Source organism: Ochlerotatus camptorhynchus, unplaced genomic scaffold (assembly GCF_037179485.1).
Source record: "Ochlerotatus camptorhynchus isolate MF236.1 unplaced genomic scaffold, CSIRO-AGI_Acam_v1.1 ptg000290l, whole genome shotgun sequence".
NCBI classification, from domain to species: domain Eukaryota; kingdom Metazoa; phylum Arthropoda; class Insecta; order Diptera; family Culicidae; genus Ochlerotatus; species Ochlerotatus camptorhynchus.
In genome coordinates this window covers 2,213,739-2,232,708 of record NW_027040779.1, presented here as the reverse complement: position 1 = coordinate 2,232,708, position 18,970 = coordinate 2,213,739, and the positions used below count along the sequence as shown (strand labels likewise).

The 18,970-nt window shown below is 41.9% G+C and overlaps 2 protein-coding genes and 1 pseudogene across 2 annotated transcripts in view; 2 read left to right on the top strand and 1 right to left on the bottom strand.

Moving 5' to 3' along the window:
• LOC135706744 (uncharacterized) overlaps window positions 1-18,970 on the top strand; it is a 282,223-nt gene that overhangs the window by 176,506 nt on the left and 86,747 nt on the right. The window lies entirely within an intron of this gene.
• Window positions 4,979-6,622, bottom strand: LOC135706745 (transcriptional regulator ATRX homolog; annotated as a pseudogene).
• On the top strand, window positions 8,820-10,465 carry LOC135706767 (uncharacterized). Its single transcript, XM_065228423.1, has one exon. The coding sequence runs from the start codon at window positions 9,401-9,403 to the stop codon at window positions 10,319-10,321; it is 921 nt and encodes a 306-aa protein (XP_065084495.1). The 5' UTR covers window positions 8,820-9,400; the 3' UTR covers window positions 10,322-10,465.

Genomic DNA, 18,970 nt, shown 5'->3' with positions numbered 1-18,970 from the left:
CTAGCGGTGAATAGGAGAACTTCAAAAAGAGTGTTGTGAGTAGAAATTTCTGTCGTGAGGCATAGGTAGCGGCACACTTTTTCACTTTTCGTGATGAATTTATTCATCTGAGATGCTCCAAAACTTGGTCTACAGTACTTGGTCTTCTGGAATATTTTTGTTAAGAAAAATGGAAATGGAAAATTAGAATAGTGCCTAATTTTAAGTGCCTAAGACCCGAATGACAGCAGTTAAAATGTCTTTAATACAGAAAAAAAGAATAGTGCCTTAGTGGTTATGATCTTCCGGATTTCTTGTATGTGAATAGTTTAGCAAATCAGGCAAGATGCTCAATGAAAAATGCTTTAATTTGCGTTGTGAGAAATCCACATTTTGAAGTAAACAAACAGTTTGGTTGATGTTTCCTCGGGAACACGCGTGGTACACTCTACGTTAGTGGTACATTTGCAATAAAATATAATCGAAGAAATGATCATAAACACGCAGTGAGCATTAAATTGTCATGGGATACGTTTGATGACGATCAGTAATGAGAATTTCTATTATTTTTTGTTAAGATAATTTGACAAAATCACTGATATAATGATTAACCACAGCCGCTATTTTTTGTTGATGGAAGTTGGTGTAGAAGTCCTCTGTTGCCAAGTGAAAAGAAAGGGAATCTCTCGAAAACCGTGATGCGAGTTCAACTATTTTTCTCTTGGCGTGACTCATCATACACCTACTCTAGTCTAATCATAACAAGTAAGTGTGAGTAGGATCTAAGAGGAAGAGGAGACCACTGGCTTCTTACTCTATTGTCTATATCACTATCTAAATCTATCTCTATAGACGAGTGCACAGATGGATTTGAATTCACTCACTCAACAAAAAGTGACACAACAGCGGGGCCCTATTTACTAAAAATGAACACATGAATAATGCTCGCATATCATTTGAAAATGGATTATCAGTTTTTCTAAACAACTTGCAAGATCCTTTTCACGAGAACCGAAGTATGCTTACGTAAACCAAGAGCACTATCGGGGAGGGGAGAATTTCTCCTACCCGATGGTGTTGTTAGTTTGCGTGGGCGTATTCGGTTCGCGCGAAAAGGGCTTAACAAGTTTTGTGTACAAAAGTTGATAGGCCCGTTTCAAATGTTACGCGAGTATTATTCATGTGTTTATTTTTAGTAAACAGGGCCCCGCTGTTGTGTTACTTTTTGTCGAGTGAGTGAACTCAAATCCATCCGTGCACTCGTCTATATCTTACCTTACGCACTTCAAATCGGCCAATCACGAGCTGGTTCACGTTTGACAGAAAAGTGGTTCGTTTTCGCCCCCGTATTGTTTCCTCTTAGAGTAGAACGAACGGAATACGGAACCAAAAAAGGGAAAAACAAAAACTAGCATCTCTGTTAGGAGACAGACAGAGAAAGTCAATTAAACGTAAAAAAAAGCTTATAGTTAGACCAACAATTGAAATGGGCGGAACAATCAAACGTAAACAATGGCTTTAAATGCAAATTCCTCGAGAATCTACTCTGGATACTCTGGAAAATATTTTGCTTATTGAGCTGAACAAGTAAGTGTACGAACAAATCTCTGGCACCTTATACAACTGGAAGGAACAGCTGGCTGAAAACTTAATGGTTGCATTAATTTGAATACAAATTTATCATACACGATCAGTTGAATATCATCAATACAAAAAAAGTTCCTAATAAATCACTTTAATCGCTCAAACTGCTAACAACCACAGAAAGAGGAGAACAATTCGAATAGAAATTAATCGGCTGTAATACAACTGTTGCATGTACTATCGAACTACCATCACATGGGACAGTTATGCGTCCACCTACAAAAACTTCTATTCCACATGCACTTCTTTTCGTCCCTAATATAACTACAGCTACGGAAGCGCACTACTTCGGTATATGACCCATTTCCGTCGTCCACTGCCATTTCTCAGCTGTCCTTAAATCAGTTTCACCAATTTCTTGTTGTGACAGCTCTTTCTAAGGAAAATCAGCTTAATCAGCCACTGGTGCAAAATTCCTCCACTATAATAAAAGGTATTTCCGTCATTAAGCTCCTACCAAAATTCATCGCAGCCTTGATTTTGATCTGGCGAAGATCTTCGATATTGCCGACGGTGCGAATGCACAGTAGTATTTAGTTTGCTTGCTGTTTATCCTACGATGAAGATTAATTGAATATTGGTTAAGAACAGATTATATCAATTTCAACGTAGCACTTACCAGTTAAACAACTCTCATTTGTCTCAATTCCAACGATCCCGGGTACTTCGTCTTTTTTTGTCGATCAGCGTTCCGTAACATTAATTTTAACCGATGCAAATCAATATACCCCACTGTGCGAGGTATTCTGTTCTCGCTGTAGACCTGTGCACGGGTGAACTTTAGTTCATCTACTGAAATTTTTTAGACACAACAGCGGGGCCCTGTTTACTAAAAATGAACACATGAATAATGCTCGCGTAACATTTGAAAAGGGCCTATCAACTTTTGTAAATAATTTGCTAGGCCCTTTCACGAGAACCGAAGTACGCCCACGCAAACCAAGAGCACTGTCGGGAAGGGGAGAATTTCCTCTGCCCGATGGTGTTGTTAGTTTGCGTGAGCGTATTCGGTTCGTGCGAAAAAGGCTTAACAAGTTTTGTGTACATAAGTTGATAAACCCGTTTCAAATGTTATGTGAGAATGTGAGTATTATTCATGTGTTCATTTTTAGTAGACAGGGCCCCGCTGTTGTGTCACTTTTTGTCGAGTGAGTGAACTAAAATCCATCCGTGCACTCGTCTGTTCTGCTGTTGATCAATGCGAGTGAGCATGAACCAAAAAACCTTATGTTCATTCCGAGTTTTGACAGCTACGCTCATCGTTCATTATCTTCGTGACAAGCATACGATAAACATGCTCAAATGAATACGTACAGTTTCTCAAATGAAAATGAACTGCAGTGACTCAAATGATGGTGCTAATCGATATCAAACGATTGAAGAGTGACTTGTTGATAATGATTCATAGTGTTTCTCAAATTCATCGTTTATTTTCGATTGAAAATGAAAATTTACCGCACTGGTCGTCTGTAGTCATGATCAGCTCATTGTTTTCATTTACTAGCTCAGTGATCAATGTGTTGTGTTCCGAAAGATGAGCCAACATGGAGTATAGAGCTTTTTGACGTTTAATCGGCGCACACTACTGCACTATTTAAATAGAACGAGTACGAGCAAGAGGGAAACAGATTAGTGGGAAAACAAGCCGTCCATTCATTTATGTGTGCTAGATAGAAAAAGACGATTAAACGTCAAAAAGTTCTATGCGGAATTCTATCTGGTGTTGTAACGGGAGTAGGAGAAGGAAAGGGTGGGTGCCAAATACAACCTTCACTTAAGCGCCAGACAAGTGTCTTTTTCTTGCCGTGAAGGAGCGTGTATAGAATCTCTCTTTGAATCCCGTGCCCAACTGGGAGACCTCAAGGCGAGTCCAAATCCTCAACCGTTAACCCACGACCGAAACTTTCCACACCAAACTCACGGAAGGAGTTACCGAAACAAAGCGGAACTTACGCCAACTTAAGGGTAGACCCGGTTTCCTTTGAAGGTTTTCCAAGTCTAGAGTCTATACTAAGATAGCGAAACAAAAACCGTATCTGCATAAACCGATCTCATACATTTAAGCTAGGGAGTTGCCTTGCGATCATGAAAAATTATCATAATCTGAATTTCTACTTCATAGCGCTATTTGGTTTATTCTGCCCATGGACGGCATTTACGGAAATTTAGAACAGTGTATACGGGCAATTAATGCATTTTCTTACATGTTTTGTGATTTGTTAGTTTTGTAGACATGGTTCGATTGTTTTTTCAATTGATTCTGCTTGCCCTGCTGCAAATCGTCGGTGGAGGCGTCCCTCGTAATCCCTCGTAGTCCAACGATGCGTCGACGCAAGTGCACTTGCTTGTGGCGGTGGCATGCGCGGTGATTCACCGCACACATGTTTACTTCGCTAGTGGTGGCCCTCTAGAGCCGAGCGAGGGTCCTACTATGGATTAAGCGAACAGTCAGCTAGTTCGCTGGGTGGTTCGTCACTTGGCTACCGGAATTGATCGTACTTTTGTCTGTTCGAGGAAACAATAGTTGGTTGGGTAATTGTTCTTCAATGGCGCTTACTTTTCAAAGGTATCACCTTCTGTCTACACCACTGACCTACTCCACCTACTAGTACTTTTTTTTATACCACTTAATTTATCTGTTGACTATTTATTACTCACTTTAAAATAGCGTATGACCTGTTTGCTGATCAAACTAATAAAGAACGGCTCATGCAGATGAGGATATACTTTAACCCCAAGAAAGAACCCGACGACCACTCATTCGGTAGTTTTCGTGTTTTAAATTGCGAGAAGAGTCATTTATGGACGACCCCTCCTTTTATCGAAAATCGAAAATCGCTGACAGAACCCCTTTGGCGTCTCGCAGCTTGGGTGGATTAGAGACTAAGAATGCGGACTCTTGCATGCAAGTGAATGTTCTTTTCCAATTAGATATTTTTTTACGGTAATATCGGAAATCTGTAACCACGTTACAGTGTCGCAATCCAGTTTTAGGATTGGAACTTGACTTCGTTCGAACAAATTTAGGAAGCTAAAAAAGAAGAAAGTTTATGGAATGTGGATTCATGAGATGCATTTTCTTTGATTTACTCACCGTTTGGTACGGAGTTGTTTTACCAATGTTCGAATCTTATTCAGTCTTTCCTTCAATTTCAAGGATTTAATCGTCGTAAACACGCAGTTGAAGCGTATGCGCAGCACACCTTACGCTATCCACAATGACATTCGCAATCACATTGAGGACATTTTCTTCATCAATGTTCCCTTCTAGGCTATCAGCACAAACGAAGTTACAGACGACTTTCTCCGAAGAAATGAATTAAAATAATGTGGTTCTCTGTAATAGAATTTTAGTCCACCTTCCGCCCCTCACCGCCAGGTTCGCTAGTATTTTTGTTTTGAATTAATTCAAGTTGGTTTTGTGTGCAATGATCTGGCAACTCGTGTCCTTGCTCGTGTTGACGGGGTGCTGTTTTCTCACTCATCGAAGGAAATTTTGATTAGAGTGAGAAAGTAAGGAACAGTCAGCGCGGGAGCCGTGTGCGTTACTATAGGTGCGGCAGAAGGAATGTAGTCGACTCTGTCGTTCTCACGGTGTTCTTACGCATGATCCAACGTTTCGTCACACTAGATTATGCATAAGAACGTCGTGATAATGCAAGTGCTGGCTTGTTTCCTTCTGCCTCACCAATCACATTGATCACAGCACATACGATTCTCCGTCGGTTCGTGGTGCATTGTGCATTCTTTGTGCCATACCACCAGTCCAAACACTAGAAGTTTTGGAAGGTTCTCCCTCAGTACCTGTAAGCAGTGTGATACCAGCTGACATTCGCATGGGTAGAGAAATCCGGAACATTTTCTCGCTTTTGAGCATCAACGTCAACCCGGTCTCGAATCGCATTTCCGCTTGAGGTGGCACCGTTGGCAGTAATCTATTGCGCCGTGGGAAAGACCTGCTTAGTGCACTAGTGCTGGAAAATTCTGCAAGTTCGTCATTAAAATTAAATCAACTTTTCTTCGCTGTAACGTACTCCGGATCAGACTCGCTGGTGGAACGTTTTCGTGGGACGGTTTTCGACCCAAAAAGCTTCAGTTTGAACTGCTTTCCAAAAGATTTCTGGGCAGGCGTCTTGGGACGCACGATCTCCACAGAGGCATCCGTTAGCGTGTTCGTGTCGGAGCGGATGACCTGTTTGATCGGCTGCAATTCTACCATCGATTTTCGGCCCTGCTTTTTGTTTAACTTCACACGATAGTTGAAATCGAACACGGTCGACGATCCGGCGGAGGATGCTTCGTCTTCATTCTCCGAAGAAGTCAACGATTTGATCTTTTCCGAGCTGAGCTTCTCGAGCCTTACGACCGGTTTGACTCGAAGTAATTTTTCGACAGAAGTTCGTCGTGGCAGTGGAATCTTCTTGACCAGTTCCTCCAGACTGATTTCTTCGTTTCGAAGAAACGAACGAGGAAGAACTAGATGAAGACGTGGACAGCCGTCATTTCGACGTTGGTTTCTTTCGTGTAGAAACCAGATCGGAATCGCTGTCGTCACTGTCTATTGCGGTTCGTCTTTTCTGAGATTTGCGTTTGGTCGTCAATGCAACTGACTCTTCAGAATCTGAATCATCCGATTCAATCTGACGTCTGCCACTAGATCGGCCCCTAGAACTCCCCTCTCTGCTATCGTTACCGGCTTCCCCCATCTTGCTGCTTCCACTCTTCGGGAAGCCTCGGCTAGCTTCAAAACCGCTTCCGGCGTCTTTCGGACAATCGGACGACAAAAGGTGAAAACATAGTTCTTCGAGGGAACCTCCATGCACTGATCTTGGCGACAAGTCGAACCGCACGTTGCACAAAGGATCAGATCCCAACGCTTGCAATCGTCGTAATCTCGCCCATACCGACAGCGACACTCTTCAGCGTCACACTCCGAAGGACGTTCCAACTGATCGTTGAATACATTCGGTTCCAGCTCCCACGAGGCATCCCTCGAACAATTAAAATAAAATATTCAGTATTCAAATACCGATTCACCCACCTCCGCCGCTTCGCTTAATTTTCCGGAATATAAATGCCACGCTGATGGATCTGCTGACTAAAGTCGTCCTTGTTGCACAAAGGGCAATTGAAAAAGTACCTCGCCGATTGGGCAAACTGTGCCACGTAGCTCCGATGGAACCAGCCATTCTGACAGCACAGGTCACGAATCGATTCCAGCTTCCTGTACGGTCCCATATCATCGTAGCAAATCCCACAGGCTTCGGTCTCGGAGTGTTTCACCTTATCCACCAGCGCTACGTGCTTATCGCACCACGACTGGAACGTTTCCACGTAATGCGACAGGCACTCATTCTGCATCCCACAAAGCGTATGGAATGAACGGAAGCACTTCTTCGCGCAACACCAAACGTTTGCATACCGTTCCTTGCAGATGTAACACTTTTGTCCTCGGATACGAGCTTCCTCATTTCTGATGTCCTCCTCCATGAATCCGAAGATTCCCTCCTCGTCTTCAGGTAACAAGGTACGCGTAGCCCGGTCCAGAATAGAGCATCGCACCATCGAACCGCAATCATGCTCAAACGCGTGACATACAGCATCTTTAGCCGAAATAAATAATAAATTGAACAAAATTGGTTTCATCCGATCCTCCTTCATTCTCACCATCTCACCTTCAGCACGTCGATCGATTCGATGGATTTCGGCATGATTTTGGAGTAAATTTTCCTTCTTCAGATCGCCCTCGTCGAGAGCTTTCAGTTCCTCTACGGAGGAGCAAATGCATACCGAGTATGGCCACCCGAAAAAAAAAATAATTATAATAAAATAACGAAATTACAATGATTTTTACGGTTGAATTTCGGGCACATTATAAATTTATTGTTAAATTATTGGACGGGTGAAAAAATAAATTTCGTTTTAAAAGATACAATTCTCAATGAAAATTAATTTGATGAGATCAAATTTGTTCGAGAAAAATCAGTTTTTTTATTGTTAAGATGCTTAACAACCCCCCTTTTTTACTGTACATTTCTCATATACCATGATTTTCGTTTTGATTTTATGATAATCAACAAAAATCTCCATTCAAAATCATTGTATTTTTATTGGATTTTTTTTTACGGGCGGGTCCTGTTTGGCGTCCAACAACGATATCTTCTCGGTCGCGAATGACCATGGCTTTGGTTAGGAGCACCGACTGATGAAATCTTTAGCAACAATTGCCGCCAAAAAGCGCGAGTCATTGACAGCTCAACATCGTTTATTTGTAAGCAAATGTTAACCCGATGTGTTTACTCCTAATCATTTTGGCCTAAGGTCTTTCATTATACAAAAAAAGTGCAGATAACAATGAACACAACATAGTGACATGCAGTTTGACAACAGGCTCTCCCTTTCAATTTTCGTTAGAGAAAAAGAGATAACAGGCGATGCCCCAATAGCATCAACTACTTTAAGCTAGTACATATGAGTAGATAGTGTTGCCGTGAGGTACACTCGAAAATTTCAAATGTAAGTGCGTCAAACCAAATTTCGAGCCGCTCTGTCTGTCACTTCGTTTGTGCTATCAGTATCAGTAGTTATTTGCTGGTCAAGTTCATCGCAATAGCTGAACTCTTCATCATCAACATTTATATCATAATCAATTGATACCGCCGAAGCGTTTCGTTGAACGTCGTACATTTGCCCCGTTATCCGTAGTGACCGCATAAACCTGGGTAATGTCCACGCCGAAGTGAGCCAGCACATCGATTACTTCCGATTTATAGCTTCAGCTGTGTGTGACACATTGAGATCGTACACGGCCAACGTTCTCAGAACGAATTTCCCATCGCGTAGGCACTGGATACAGACGGCCAATACACTTCGTCCTCGCCTTGTTGCAACATCGAGCTTTACGCAAATGGTCTGTCCTCTGAACTCATTTGTAATTTTCTTTCGAAACGCTTCCACCGTGAGCGTGACATGATCCAGTATATTCCGACGATTGATTTTTGCGTTTACAGCTGGACCTAGCACGTTTATCAAATCTGCTATCCCCGGCTGTTAGAAAACACGGAACGGAAGGCCTCCGGCAGTTACCATCTTGACGCAACACTGTGTTAAGGCTCAGCTACAATGGAGAGCGCAGCGCAACGGCACGGCAGTGCGCAGAATGCGGCAGTGTACTAAAATGTTCTAAACTGATTGCCTTTGCCGCTTGCCGCTTTCGTGTCTACAATGTGACAGGTGATATGCGATTGACGCTCTGTTGTCATTGACAACTTTCGCGAAAATGGAAACCGCATCGCAAGCTCTTCAACTATTAACTTCATTGAAAATTTTGCGTGAAATTAAAAATATCCGAGATGAAATGCCAAGAAACCGACGATCGCGCCGACGATGGTGGATTAGGCCATCAAATCGACGCCGTAAAACCGAAGGATTCTACGAAACAGCGTTCGATCTAATGAAGAAAGGAGATCCTGATTATTTTGTGCGATCGGTTCGTATGACACCAGATGTTTTTCAGAAGCTGTTGGAAACTGTGAAGCATCGACTAGAAAAATTCTCCATCAGAAAACCCATAAATCCGGAATGCCGTCTTTTTATGACGCTTATGTAAGTACTCTCAAACGTATTTATAAGTTTCAGCTTAATCATTGCAAATTAACATTAAATTCAATAAAAACCGAAAATGTTCGTGATTCGCATACCAAGAACCTCTTGAACATTCGTGTTATAGACATTTGACTATATTGCTCTATTTCATTTCAGGTATCTAGCGCATGGAATGAACCACTTTACACTGTCTCGTTTATTCAGGGTTGGACGGTCTACAGCTCATCGGATTACACAGGAGGTAGTGAAAGTACTATGGGATGTACTGGTTGCTGAATATCTTCCGGTTCCTGATGAAGAAACTTGGAAAACTTATGCTTTAGAATTTTATCATCAATGGCAACTTCCCAACTGTTGCTCAGCTATCGACGGGAAACATATAGTAATACAGTGTCCTCCAAAGGCAGGATCGGTGTATTACAACTACAAGAAACAACATTCAATAGTTCTGCTTGCAGCTTGTGATGCAAACTACAATTTCGTTGCAGTTGATATCGGAGCTTACGGCGGAAATTCAGATGGAAGTGTGTTTTCGAACAGTGAATTTGGGCGCCGTTTACGAGAAGGAAATCTTGATTTACCACCTGCAACTTGCCTACCATATTCAAATCAACTTTCACCTCACTTCATAGTTGGTGACGCTGCCTTCCCATTGATGAATAACCTTATGAGACCGTACCCGGGAAGAAACTTGCCAACAATCAAAGACTATTTCAACCAGCGTTTGTCGAGAGCTAGACGTACGATTGAAAATTCCTTCGGAATAATGGTTGCTCGATGGAGAATTTTGAAGGTTCCACTCGTAATGACTCCTGAAGCCGCAGAAAACATAACGAAAGCCATCATTGTTCTGCATAATTTCTCAAATAAGCATGCTAGACGTGTATATGCTCCACCTACGTTTCCGGACCACCTCAACCACACCGGTCAATTTGTGGATGGTGAGTGGCGCACAGTTGCAGATCCATTACCAAGTGTGACAGCTGATTCCATCAGCAGAAATCATAATGCTCCAAGAAATGCATATCAAACTCGAGATAATTTAGCTCAATACATAATTAAAAATCGTCTTCCGTTTGCAGTATCACAATAATAAACATACCATATACCTATGTAAATTCCTTCACTGCTAAACATTCAGAGATAATATTGTATTCAGACAAAACTCTCAAATTAGACATAGTACCCGGGATTTTATTCAATGTATGATTTGTTATGATTGAAAGAGAATACGAGAATAAAATAATTGAAAAAATGTAAAATTTCATCCATAATTAGCTCAATAAATACCGTAATCAATCCATCTACCAGTGACAAGTGCCTTTCATTAGGACATCATTAGGACATTCGGAAGGCAATTCTTGGACACTTTTTCAAAAGGGCGTATCTGTTTTTGTAAACAAAGATTCGAACGTCAATTTCTCGGAAATCTTAGCACTGCCACGCAAACTAACACTACCATCATAAAGGGTAACATTTCCCCTACCTGATGGTACAGATACGTCCTTTTGAATAAGTATCCGATAATTTATGATCAAGAAGTTACAGATTAATTTTGTTGATCGCTATTCGGCAAGTGAATTAATACAATCTCCGAGGAATTTGTTTAAAAATTTGTCCTAGGATTCCAACATGGCAGCCATTGATAATTTTGTCGATTCCTGATGTGAATTGAGATGTCGCATAATGGGTTTTTGTTTGAGTCCGCTACCCCGGAGTGCACCAGAAAAAATGATATAGCTTCTTCTGGATTGTCTACACAATTTTGAGAACAGTGATATGTCGCTTGATAGGGTTCTGTTGTTGTGAAAAATTGACCATTACCCCCAGGGCTTCCAGAACCTGATTGTACACGAAATTCTGAGGACAATGATATGTCGCTCGATAGGTTTCTGGGGTAATACTAAAGTGACCAATTTCCCCAGGGCTGCCGGAACCTGTTCTGGAGTCGCCCGATGGCCAATGTGATTTAAAACAGATTATATGTTCTCTACTGGATTGTCCACAAAATTCTGAGAACAATGATATGTCGCATGATAGGGTTCTGTTGTTGTGAAAAATGACTACTTCCCCCAGGGCTTCCGGAACCTGATCTGGAGCCACCAGATGGCCAATGTGGTACATAAAAGATGATATGTCCTCTGCTAGATTGTCCACGAAATTCTGAGAACAATGATATGTCACTCGATAGGTTTCGGATGTAAAGCAAAATTTACCCCTTCCCCCAGGGCTTCCGGAACCTGTTCCGGAGCCACCAGATGGCCAATGTGGGGCAGTATGATGTCTGTGTCATGAATGATTAGTTTTTGATGGAATGTCGTCAAAGTAAAATATTTTATTGCATAAATTTCGTCAATATAACTGCAGATAACTAGAAAAATTACCTATGCCACACTTACACTACCCGTCATAAGTGATGACTCGCGAGGAAAAATATTGCAACACTCGCTTGCATTGCATCACCCCCAAAAAAGTTTAGCATCACCCGCTTTGCTTGGGTGATGCTAAACTTTTTTAGGTGATGCAATATTGAAGTGAGTGTTGCAATCCTTTTCCACGCGAGTCGTCACTTATGACGGGTAGTGTATATCCGCCCCCTTCAAAAAGGTGGAGGGTCAAAACGAGACGTGTGTTTTGCTATTTTTTTAGCCCAACTCTTCCTCTCGATGAAACATTAAGCAGATTGTACATTAATTACGTAGTTGTCGAGAACAAACCATTACACTAAAACAAAATCCGTCCCAGTATGTAGGTTAAGGGTTAACACAAAAATATTAAAAACACTTCCAAGTTTCGGACTGTATTTCGAATTTTCGATGCAGTATCCTTTTGCGCGAATTACAGCCCAAAGACGATCTACAAAGGAATCACAGGCTGCCCGGAACTCGGCCAAGACTTGACTTAAAAATTTTGATCGTTGTTTACAACCTCTGGAATAGCATCGACTACATCGGTACATGTGCACTAATTGGAGGAGGTAAGGTGCGATTTCTGGAACTGCCTTTCCTAGAATAGTAAGAATAAACATTCGCCGAGGGCGTTTCCCACCGCTTGCTGGTCCGTGAAGCACAGGACAAAGATGCAATTTTTTATTTAAGGATAATCAAACTTAGGATAATTTTAATCAGCTTCATATTGATCCAACAAAGCATTCACCTCAGCTGTATACTTTGTTTCCAACGCACGAGCCACATTAGCCGGAAGTCTGTCCAGCTTCTCAGCGAGGGATTTGCAGAATGGCTCAAAACGGCTCTTTTTTGCACCAATCGCAGCTATTACCTCACCAACCTGGTCCACTAAATTTTCAATTTTTGTATCGATTATGTCGCTCTTCCTCTTCTTCCGCTTGCCTTTCTCCTCACCCAGTTCATGTGATTCCAGAGCTTCGTCCAAATATTCGACTTCCCCGGTGTCATCCATGTTCTGGTTCCCAGATTGTTCCTCGGATTGGGTGTCAAATTCGTTAACTGAATCGAGGGGTGGCGTGGAGGCTAGATAATTACTTGTAGTCCTGTAAACCCAATTATAGTTATACTACGAAAAAATTTTGTTTGCTTATACAATGCAAAATTACCGTCGTCTTTCACAGTGCTCTTGTAAAAATGAGAGCTCCTCATAAAAAATCCACCTGGGGCAATGTACCTCTGCATTTCCAGCTCCCGAAGTAGAAGTCTCCTGGACCTTTTTTAGCTCCTTCATAAATCTGTCTCGGAGATTCTTCCACCGCTGCCTAGCTTTATCTCCTGTAACAGAAAAGTATTATGTTTTAAGTTAGCTTAATTACTTAATTAAAGCTTTAATTACCTGAAATTTCAGCACCCAAAATGCTCGCAATTGAGCTCCAGGCCCGATCTTTTAGAGCAGTCTTCCGGTACGCTCCGCATTTTTTGTCGTATAAATACGGATGTTTGCGTACCAGGTCAATTAGTTGGATGACCTTCTCATCAGTAAGCTCACAATCCATTTTTTAAATTACTTCTACTCGTGATGTTATAGTCACTTCGAGAATGATCGATTCAAATTAAAGTTATTTTTGTAAATTTCAAGTTCAGGCGACTTGCCGCGCAAAAGCTGCCGCCGCTTATTCAACATTTTGAATATTTGCGGCGTTTTAGTACAATGCCGCTGTTGCCGCATGTACCCATTGTAGCACGTCAAATGAAGAAGCATGTGTTTAATATTGCGCGCTGCCGTGCCGTTGCGATGCGCTCACCATTGTAGCTGAGCCTTTATAAAGTTTTGATCGATGGCAACTGGTACTGCAGGAATTATCCGCATCTGAGACTCACCGGCATTGGAATTGGAGCCACTAGCTACTAGTATGTCAGTGTACTCACGCTGGTGAAAGTTTTGCAGGTGTCGTTTCAGATTACTAATTTTATCAATTTTTAGTTGATTGCCACAAAACCTGCATTATGGATGAGCTCCTTCCTCCCGCAAGAAAGCGTTCTTAATTGCGTCTGTCAGGTCTCTCGACAGGAACAGGGTCCGTGCGGATACGGATGTGTTGGTCATTTTCGAAATGTTGAAAATTATGAATAACCGGGTGAAAATACTTCTTCGCTCCGATGGGCACTACGTAATAAAGAAACAAAAAAAAACCACAAGAACGAAACGCCTGTCATCTGCGAACAAATCGAATGAAGCAAAATGTCTAGATCAACCACAGAAAAGGCCCCATCAGTATTTGTAAAAAAAAAAAAATCGTTCTAATGCCCTTTCCTAACAAAGCAAAGGCTGCCTACGCAAACTTACACCATCATCGGATAAGGGAAAGTTTCCCCTGCACGATATAGTGTTGGTTTGCGTGGGTAACCTTCGCTTTGTGAGGATAGGTCTTTAGAACAGTTTGTTTACAAATGCTGAAGGGCCCTTTTTATTATTAATTCAGAATTTGTTTGGTGCTCTGGTGCTAATTTTACCACTCATCATTCTCGTCTACGATTAAGGTGAATTCAGATCTGAGCGTACATTAGCGGAGCGGAGCAAAATTTGCGTTGGAATGAGAGAGACAACTAATACTTTTCTCCCTCTCGTACCTTCGCAAAATCTCTCTCCGCGCGTGAAATATCGCTCAGATCTGAATACACCTTTATGTTTGGTGCATGTTGTGCCGCGCTGCGTAAACTAGAGAAAGTTTTCTAAATAACGCCGCATGGTGAAAATTGCTGAACGCATTGCATTAATTCGCATTGACGGCATTGGCTCTTCACAGAGTGATAGTTCCTTAGGTGCTATTCATAAACTACGTAGACATTAGGGGGGGGGGGGGGGTTAATTGGCAATTTTCCACGGTCCATACAAATTTTAAAACTTCAGGGGGGGGGGGGGGTTCGAGTATCCCAAAAAAACTGTATGAGATTTTTCATTTGAGCGACAGAGTACGGAACAGCCCGTCATGCTTCACGCACAGAATGACAGTTGTTTGTGGCGTTTTCCCATAGGAGTAAAGAGGTACAGTATCCCTGGAAAGGTCAATCAGAAAAGGAACGAAAAAAAAAAATTAGCTACAAGTAGACTGCGATAATGAAAAAAAAAGAAGAAGACGCACGGTATTCTGTCTGGCACCGGACCCTGGCACGGAGCCGCACGGAGCGCACCGAATAACCATAGCACGGCACCAAGCCGAATAAAACGGCTCCGCGTTCAGGTTTCTTGTTCGTATCGGTGGCGAGCCGACAAGAGGTACCGAAACCGAGTGCGTGTTAGCTTTGAACGGGGAGCAATATTCTTGCACGGCTCGCAGTGCCGGTGGGTGTTTTCCCAAGTCTGCCCGCTATATCCAAAATGAGAATGACATTATCTTTATCTAAATCGTAGATTTTGATTCCCTGATAATATCAATGATTTCACCGTGCACAAACCAACAATTCAGTGCCAACATTTCAAAGGGGCGTAATTGCTTTTGTAAACAATGACTTTAGCGGTCAATTTCCCGCGAATGAAATCTTATCTCTCCAAAATTACAATGCTAGCTGGTAGAGGAAACATTCCTCTACCTGCTGGTGTCATTATTTTTTATGAATAAGCTTTTATTCGCAAGAAATCGACGGCTAAAGCCATTGTTTACAAATGCAATTACGCCCCTTTGAAATGTTGGCACTGAATTGTTTTTTTTTTCGATGCGTTAGTTCATTAGCTACAACATAGATCCTGTTAGAGCGCATTGTATGAATATTTACGCTCATTGTTCTCAAATCAAAAGAAGCGCTCCTACACAGCAAAAAATAAATTTTAATATTGCATCCAGGAGGATGCACTTCAATCATGTCAAAAATGTCATGTAATTTTTATGAAAACAAAAATAAACAAATGTAGTAAAAGCAGCGTATTGCCAGTTCATGCATTGTATTAATGATAATTTTGGCCTTTTGGCAAGTATTATTACACCATATTTTTGATACGTTTGAAGTGCATCCACTTTGAAGTGATATCGAAGAAAGAAAATCTAATGGCGTTTAAATGCGTTAGGACGGAATTGAAACTCGTAGAACGAATTTAGAATTAAGAAGCAGTATTAGATTTGAAACAATATCTCAACAATTTGTCACTCTTTATCAAATCTTACGGTTCGTATGAAAAGGTGAATAAATTTAGAAGTCATCTTTGACACAAATATTCCATTTTCTGTTTGAAAATCAGAAGAAAAGAGAAGTTAAGTGCGGGTTTTGCTTAGTAAGACGGAAATTAGATCAAAAACCTTACCCCTAAACAACTCAACTTGGTAACAGCAATAAAAACTAAAGATCTTTACATGCACACTTAGAAATGCCTAATCTTACACGTGACGGAATCCATCTTTGACATAAAGGATGAGACGTAAACAAACATGTCATGTAAAAATAAGTGCTCCGAGACTGAAAAGTTCGAAAGTACGTTTGATTGAGCTGAATTTCGCGTCTATTATGACTCAATTTTATGTCAGAATTGACGCTTGTATATGTCAGTCTCAGAGCACCTAAATTTACATTAATTTTTCTAAGTGTGTGAATGTATTCAAAGTTTATTTATTTCTTAATTTTTTTAGCCTTAAAACTGGGTTCACCTGAATTATTCAAAGTGCCATGGCCTTAGCTCATGTACCTCAATTTAGCAAACCAATTCCGGAATTCCCAATCGGTCCATCAGTCTGCACACACCTTTGTAAACCAGTTACAGAAAAACCGCGACGAACATCCTCAAGCTTACGGATTTTACGACGACCGGCACCATCAGGTATCCGACTCTCAGCTCAGCAGCACCACCAAGCTTCACGCATCAAGAATTGAAATTTACGATTCAAGTACCTACCAGAATGAACTCATGATTCCCAGTGCAGGAGATGAAAAAAGTGCCACAATTCCAATTCTGCAGCATTGCACGGGAGTGCCAAGTGATTAAATTAAACTTCAATCATTTTATGCTCTTTTAAACAGCTCATAAAGCGACGACGGTGACGCCGACCCAGTTTATAACTGCCATCTCGGCATCCCATCCCACACACTTGAAAATAGAGCGCCTGGCTTTTGTTTTGACGGAACCGGAACGGAGGAGAGGATGGGTGGCACTTTATCGCAATCGCAAACGAAAAACTATGAAATCTGGTTTGTGCCAATGAAAGGTAATTATCATCGCAGCGGAACGAACTGGGAAAGAAAAAGTCTAGAAAAATCAATTTCCTGTTTGAAAATGGTATTTCCATCGATGGGGATGGGGTTGAGAGATCGGTGTCGGGAAGATAGAGCCATCCATCCCAGAAGATTGAATTGCATAAGAAGTAGCCTCGCACAAGAATGGCAATAATCACTTACGAATAAGTCTGCAAATCTTGACTAACTCTCATTAGTGACACCCGAGAAGGATCGTCAGACCCCGGAATGCTTCGAACTTGAGTGGCCGGGCAGTCCAACTTTTGCGCTCCGGCTGGGGCTCTAATGATTCCCAAAAGGGATTGATGGCTTGAGAGTCAGGCGGCAGCAAGAAATAAAAGCCAAACAGCGACACTCGCCATCCGTACGACCTGACCCGCTTCTTTCTCAGCCCAGACATGGAACGTGTGAGTGTGAGTCGGGAGGACGGGATGAACTTTTCGGACGCTTCCAGGTTGGAGTGGAATCAAGCAAAAACGGATCATTTGTACAGATTTATTCGAGCCAGAAAGAACAGCAACAACAACAAGATGAACGAAAAAGCAATGCTCATATCTAACCCTCATTAAGCTACTGCTACTATACTTTGTGCAAGGTCGATCAGACCGACTCAAAATTGAAAAGTGAGGCAAAAGGGAGTTGTATTTTCCGGGACTGAGTAAAATTTTCCTGGTTTTCCACAGCGTTTGAGTAGCTCCACTTTTGATGAAATTGAGTCGAGTAATGTTGAGTCAGTCTGATTGACCGTGTACAGCAAGTTTTGCGCTCGGTGCACAGTGGCAAAAAGCGGCAGATGATGGTCTGGCAGCAGTGACTGCAGAAGAGATTTCTGTCCGAACTGGGAAGATTTGTTAAGTCGAGGAAGAACGTGCCGGAATACGGTTGAAGAAACAACAAAGTGGAATTCCCAACCATCGCATCTGTGTGGGCCAAAGGGGACGGGGACGGTGTTTCAGTTCTATGAATGTTTTGAAAAACATCGTCCAGATGGAATAGTTTAAGAATGAGTGATTCGATTTAGATGTTTAAATTCTTAGATTTCTTTTTAGTGAAACAGATTTTATTTGGGGACTCTATGGTAAGTCCAGATATGAGGCAGCACGTTGCCATATCTCAGCGACATTTGAATAAACTTTTGAAATTACAAACGTTTATCAAAGTAAAGACCTCTCGTGGGTCACAATTGCTTGGTATGTACTTTGACTGGACGATTGGAACCTTCCAGCTTGAAGATATAGTTTACTACACCGATTTTCTCATTCACTTGTCCAGGGGCCCACGTGAAATCGTTGCGACGGAACACGTGTGTGAAGTACTGAACTCTTCTCGAGGTTTTGTGACTTTACTTACTTATGTACAGCTCGCTTTTGCCTTGACTTGGGCCAGGTTGAGACTCCGCTGCCATGAGGCCCTGAGTTTGCCTCTGCTGTGATGTCCTGCCGGGTTCCAATTCAGCGCTTGCTTGCAGATTTCGTTTCTGCCCACCCTACCCACCTGCACTTACGTTCTAGAATTTCTGTTGATATCGGTTTCTGATGACATCGACGATGGAGGTCAGCATTCGACATCCAATTGTGAGGCCACCAGGCATGAATTATATACCATAGGCATCGGTTGATGAAGACCTGCAGCTTTTGAGGGTTCTCGAATTCGAATTCGAATTTTGGTATGTTGACTTATCTGGTGTAAGAATGACGTACTACTCGGAGGTGTGTCTTCAATCAGCTGGTTTATTAATCGGTTTCTCTTGAGGTACAATGATAATAGGCATGTATGTGTGTGTGTTCTACAAGAAGTATCTATGAGTGAGGGGCTACACTTCGGTTAGCTATAAATCATGTTACATCTCCCTTTTTCTAGTAATACTGAAAGTCATTATCTCTTCTGGGTCGAACTAGTCTTCCACTTCGTGTGCGTGTTTCGACTTGTTCCTCGTTTCGTTGATCTTCCGGATGAATGGATGCTGGAATGTTTTCCACCGCTGAGCACTGTACCGGGACAGATTCCGGATGAATGATGACATCTTCCTGCGTAATGTGGGTATTCACCAATGAAAACTCCGAGGGCTGCGTTTCCTTGATGTCCCTGGCATTTCTGCGTATGATGTGGCCATC

Bases quoted from the DNA above. Each gene is read 5' to 3' on its own strand.
- LOC135706767 (XM_065228423.1), top strand. From the start codon at position 9,401: ATGAACCACTTTACACTGTCTCGTTTATTCAGGGTTGGACGGTCTACA.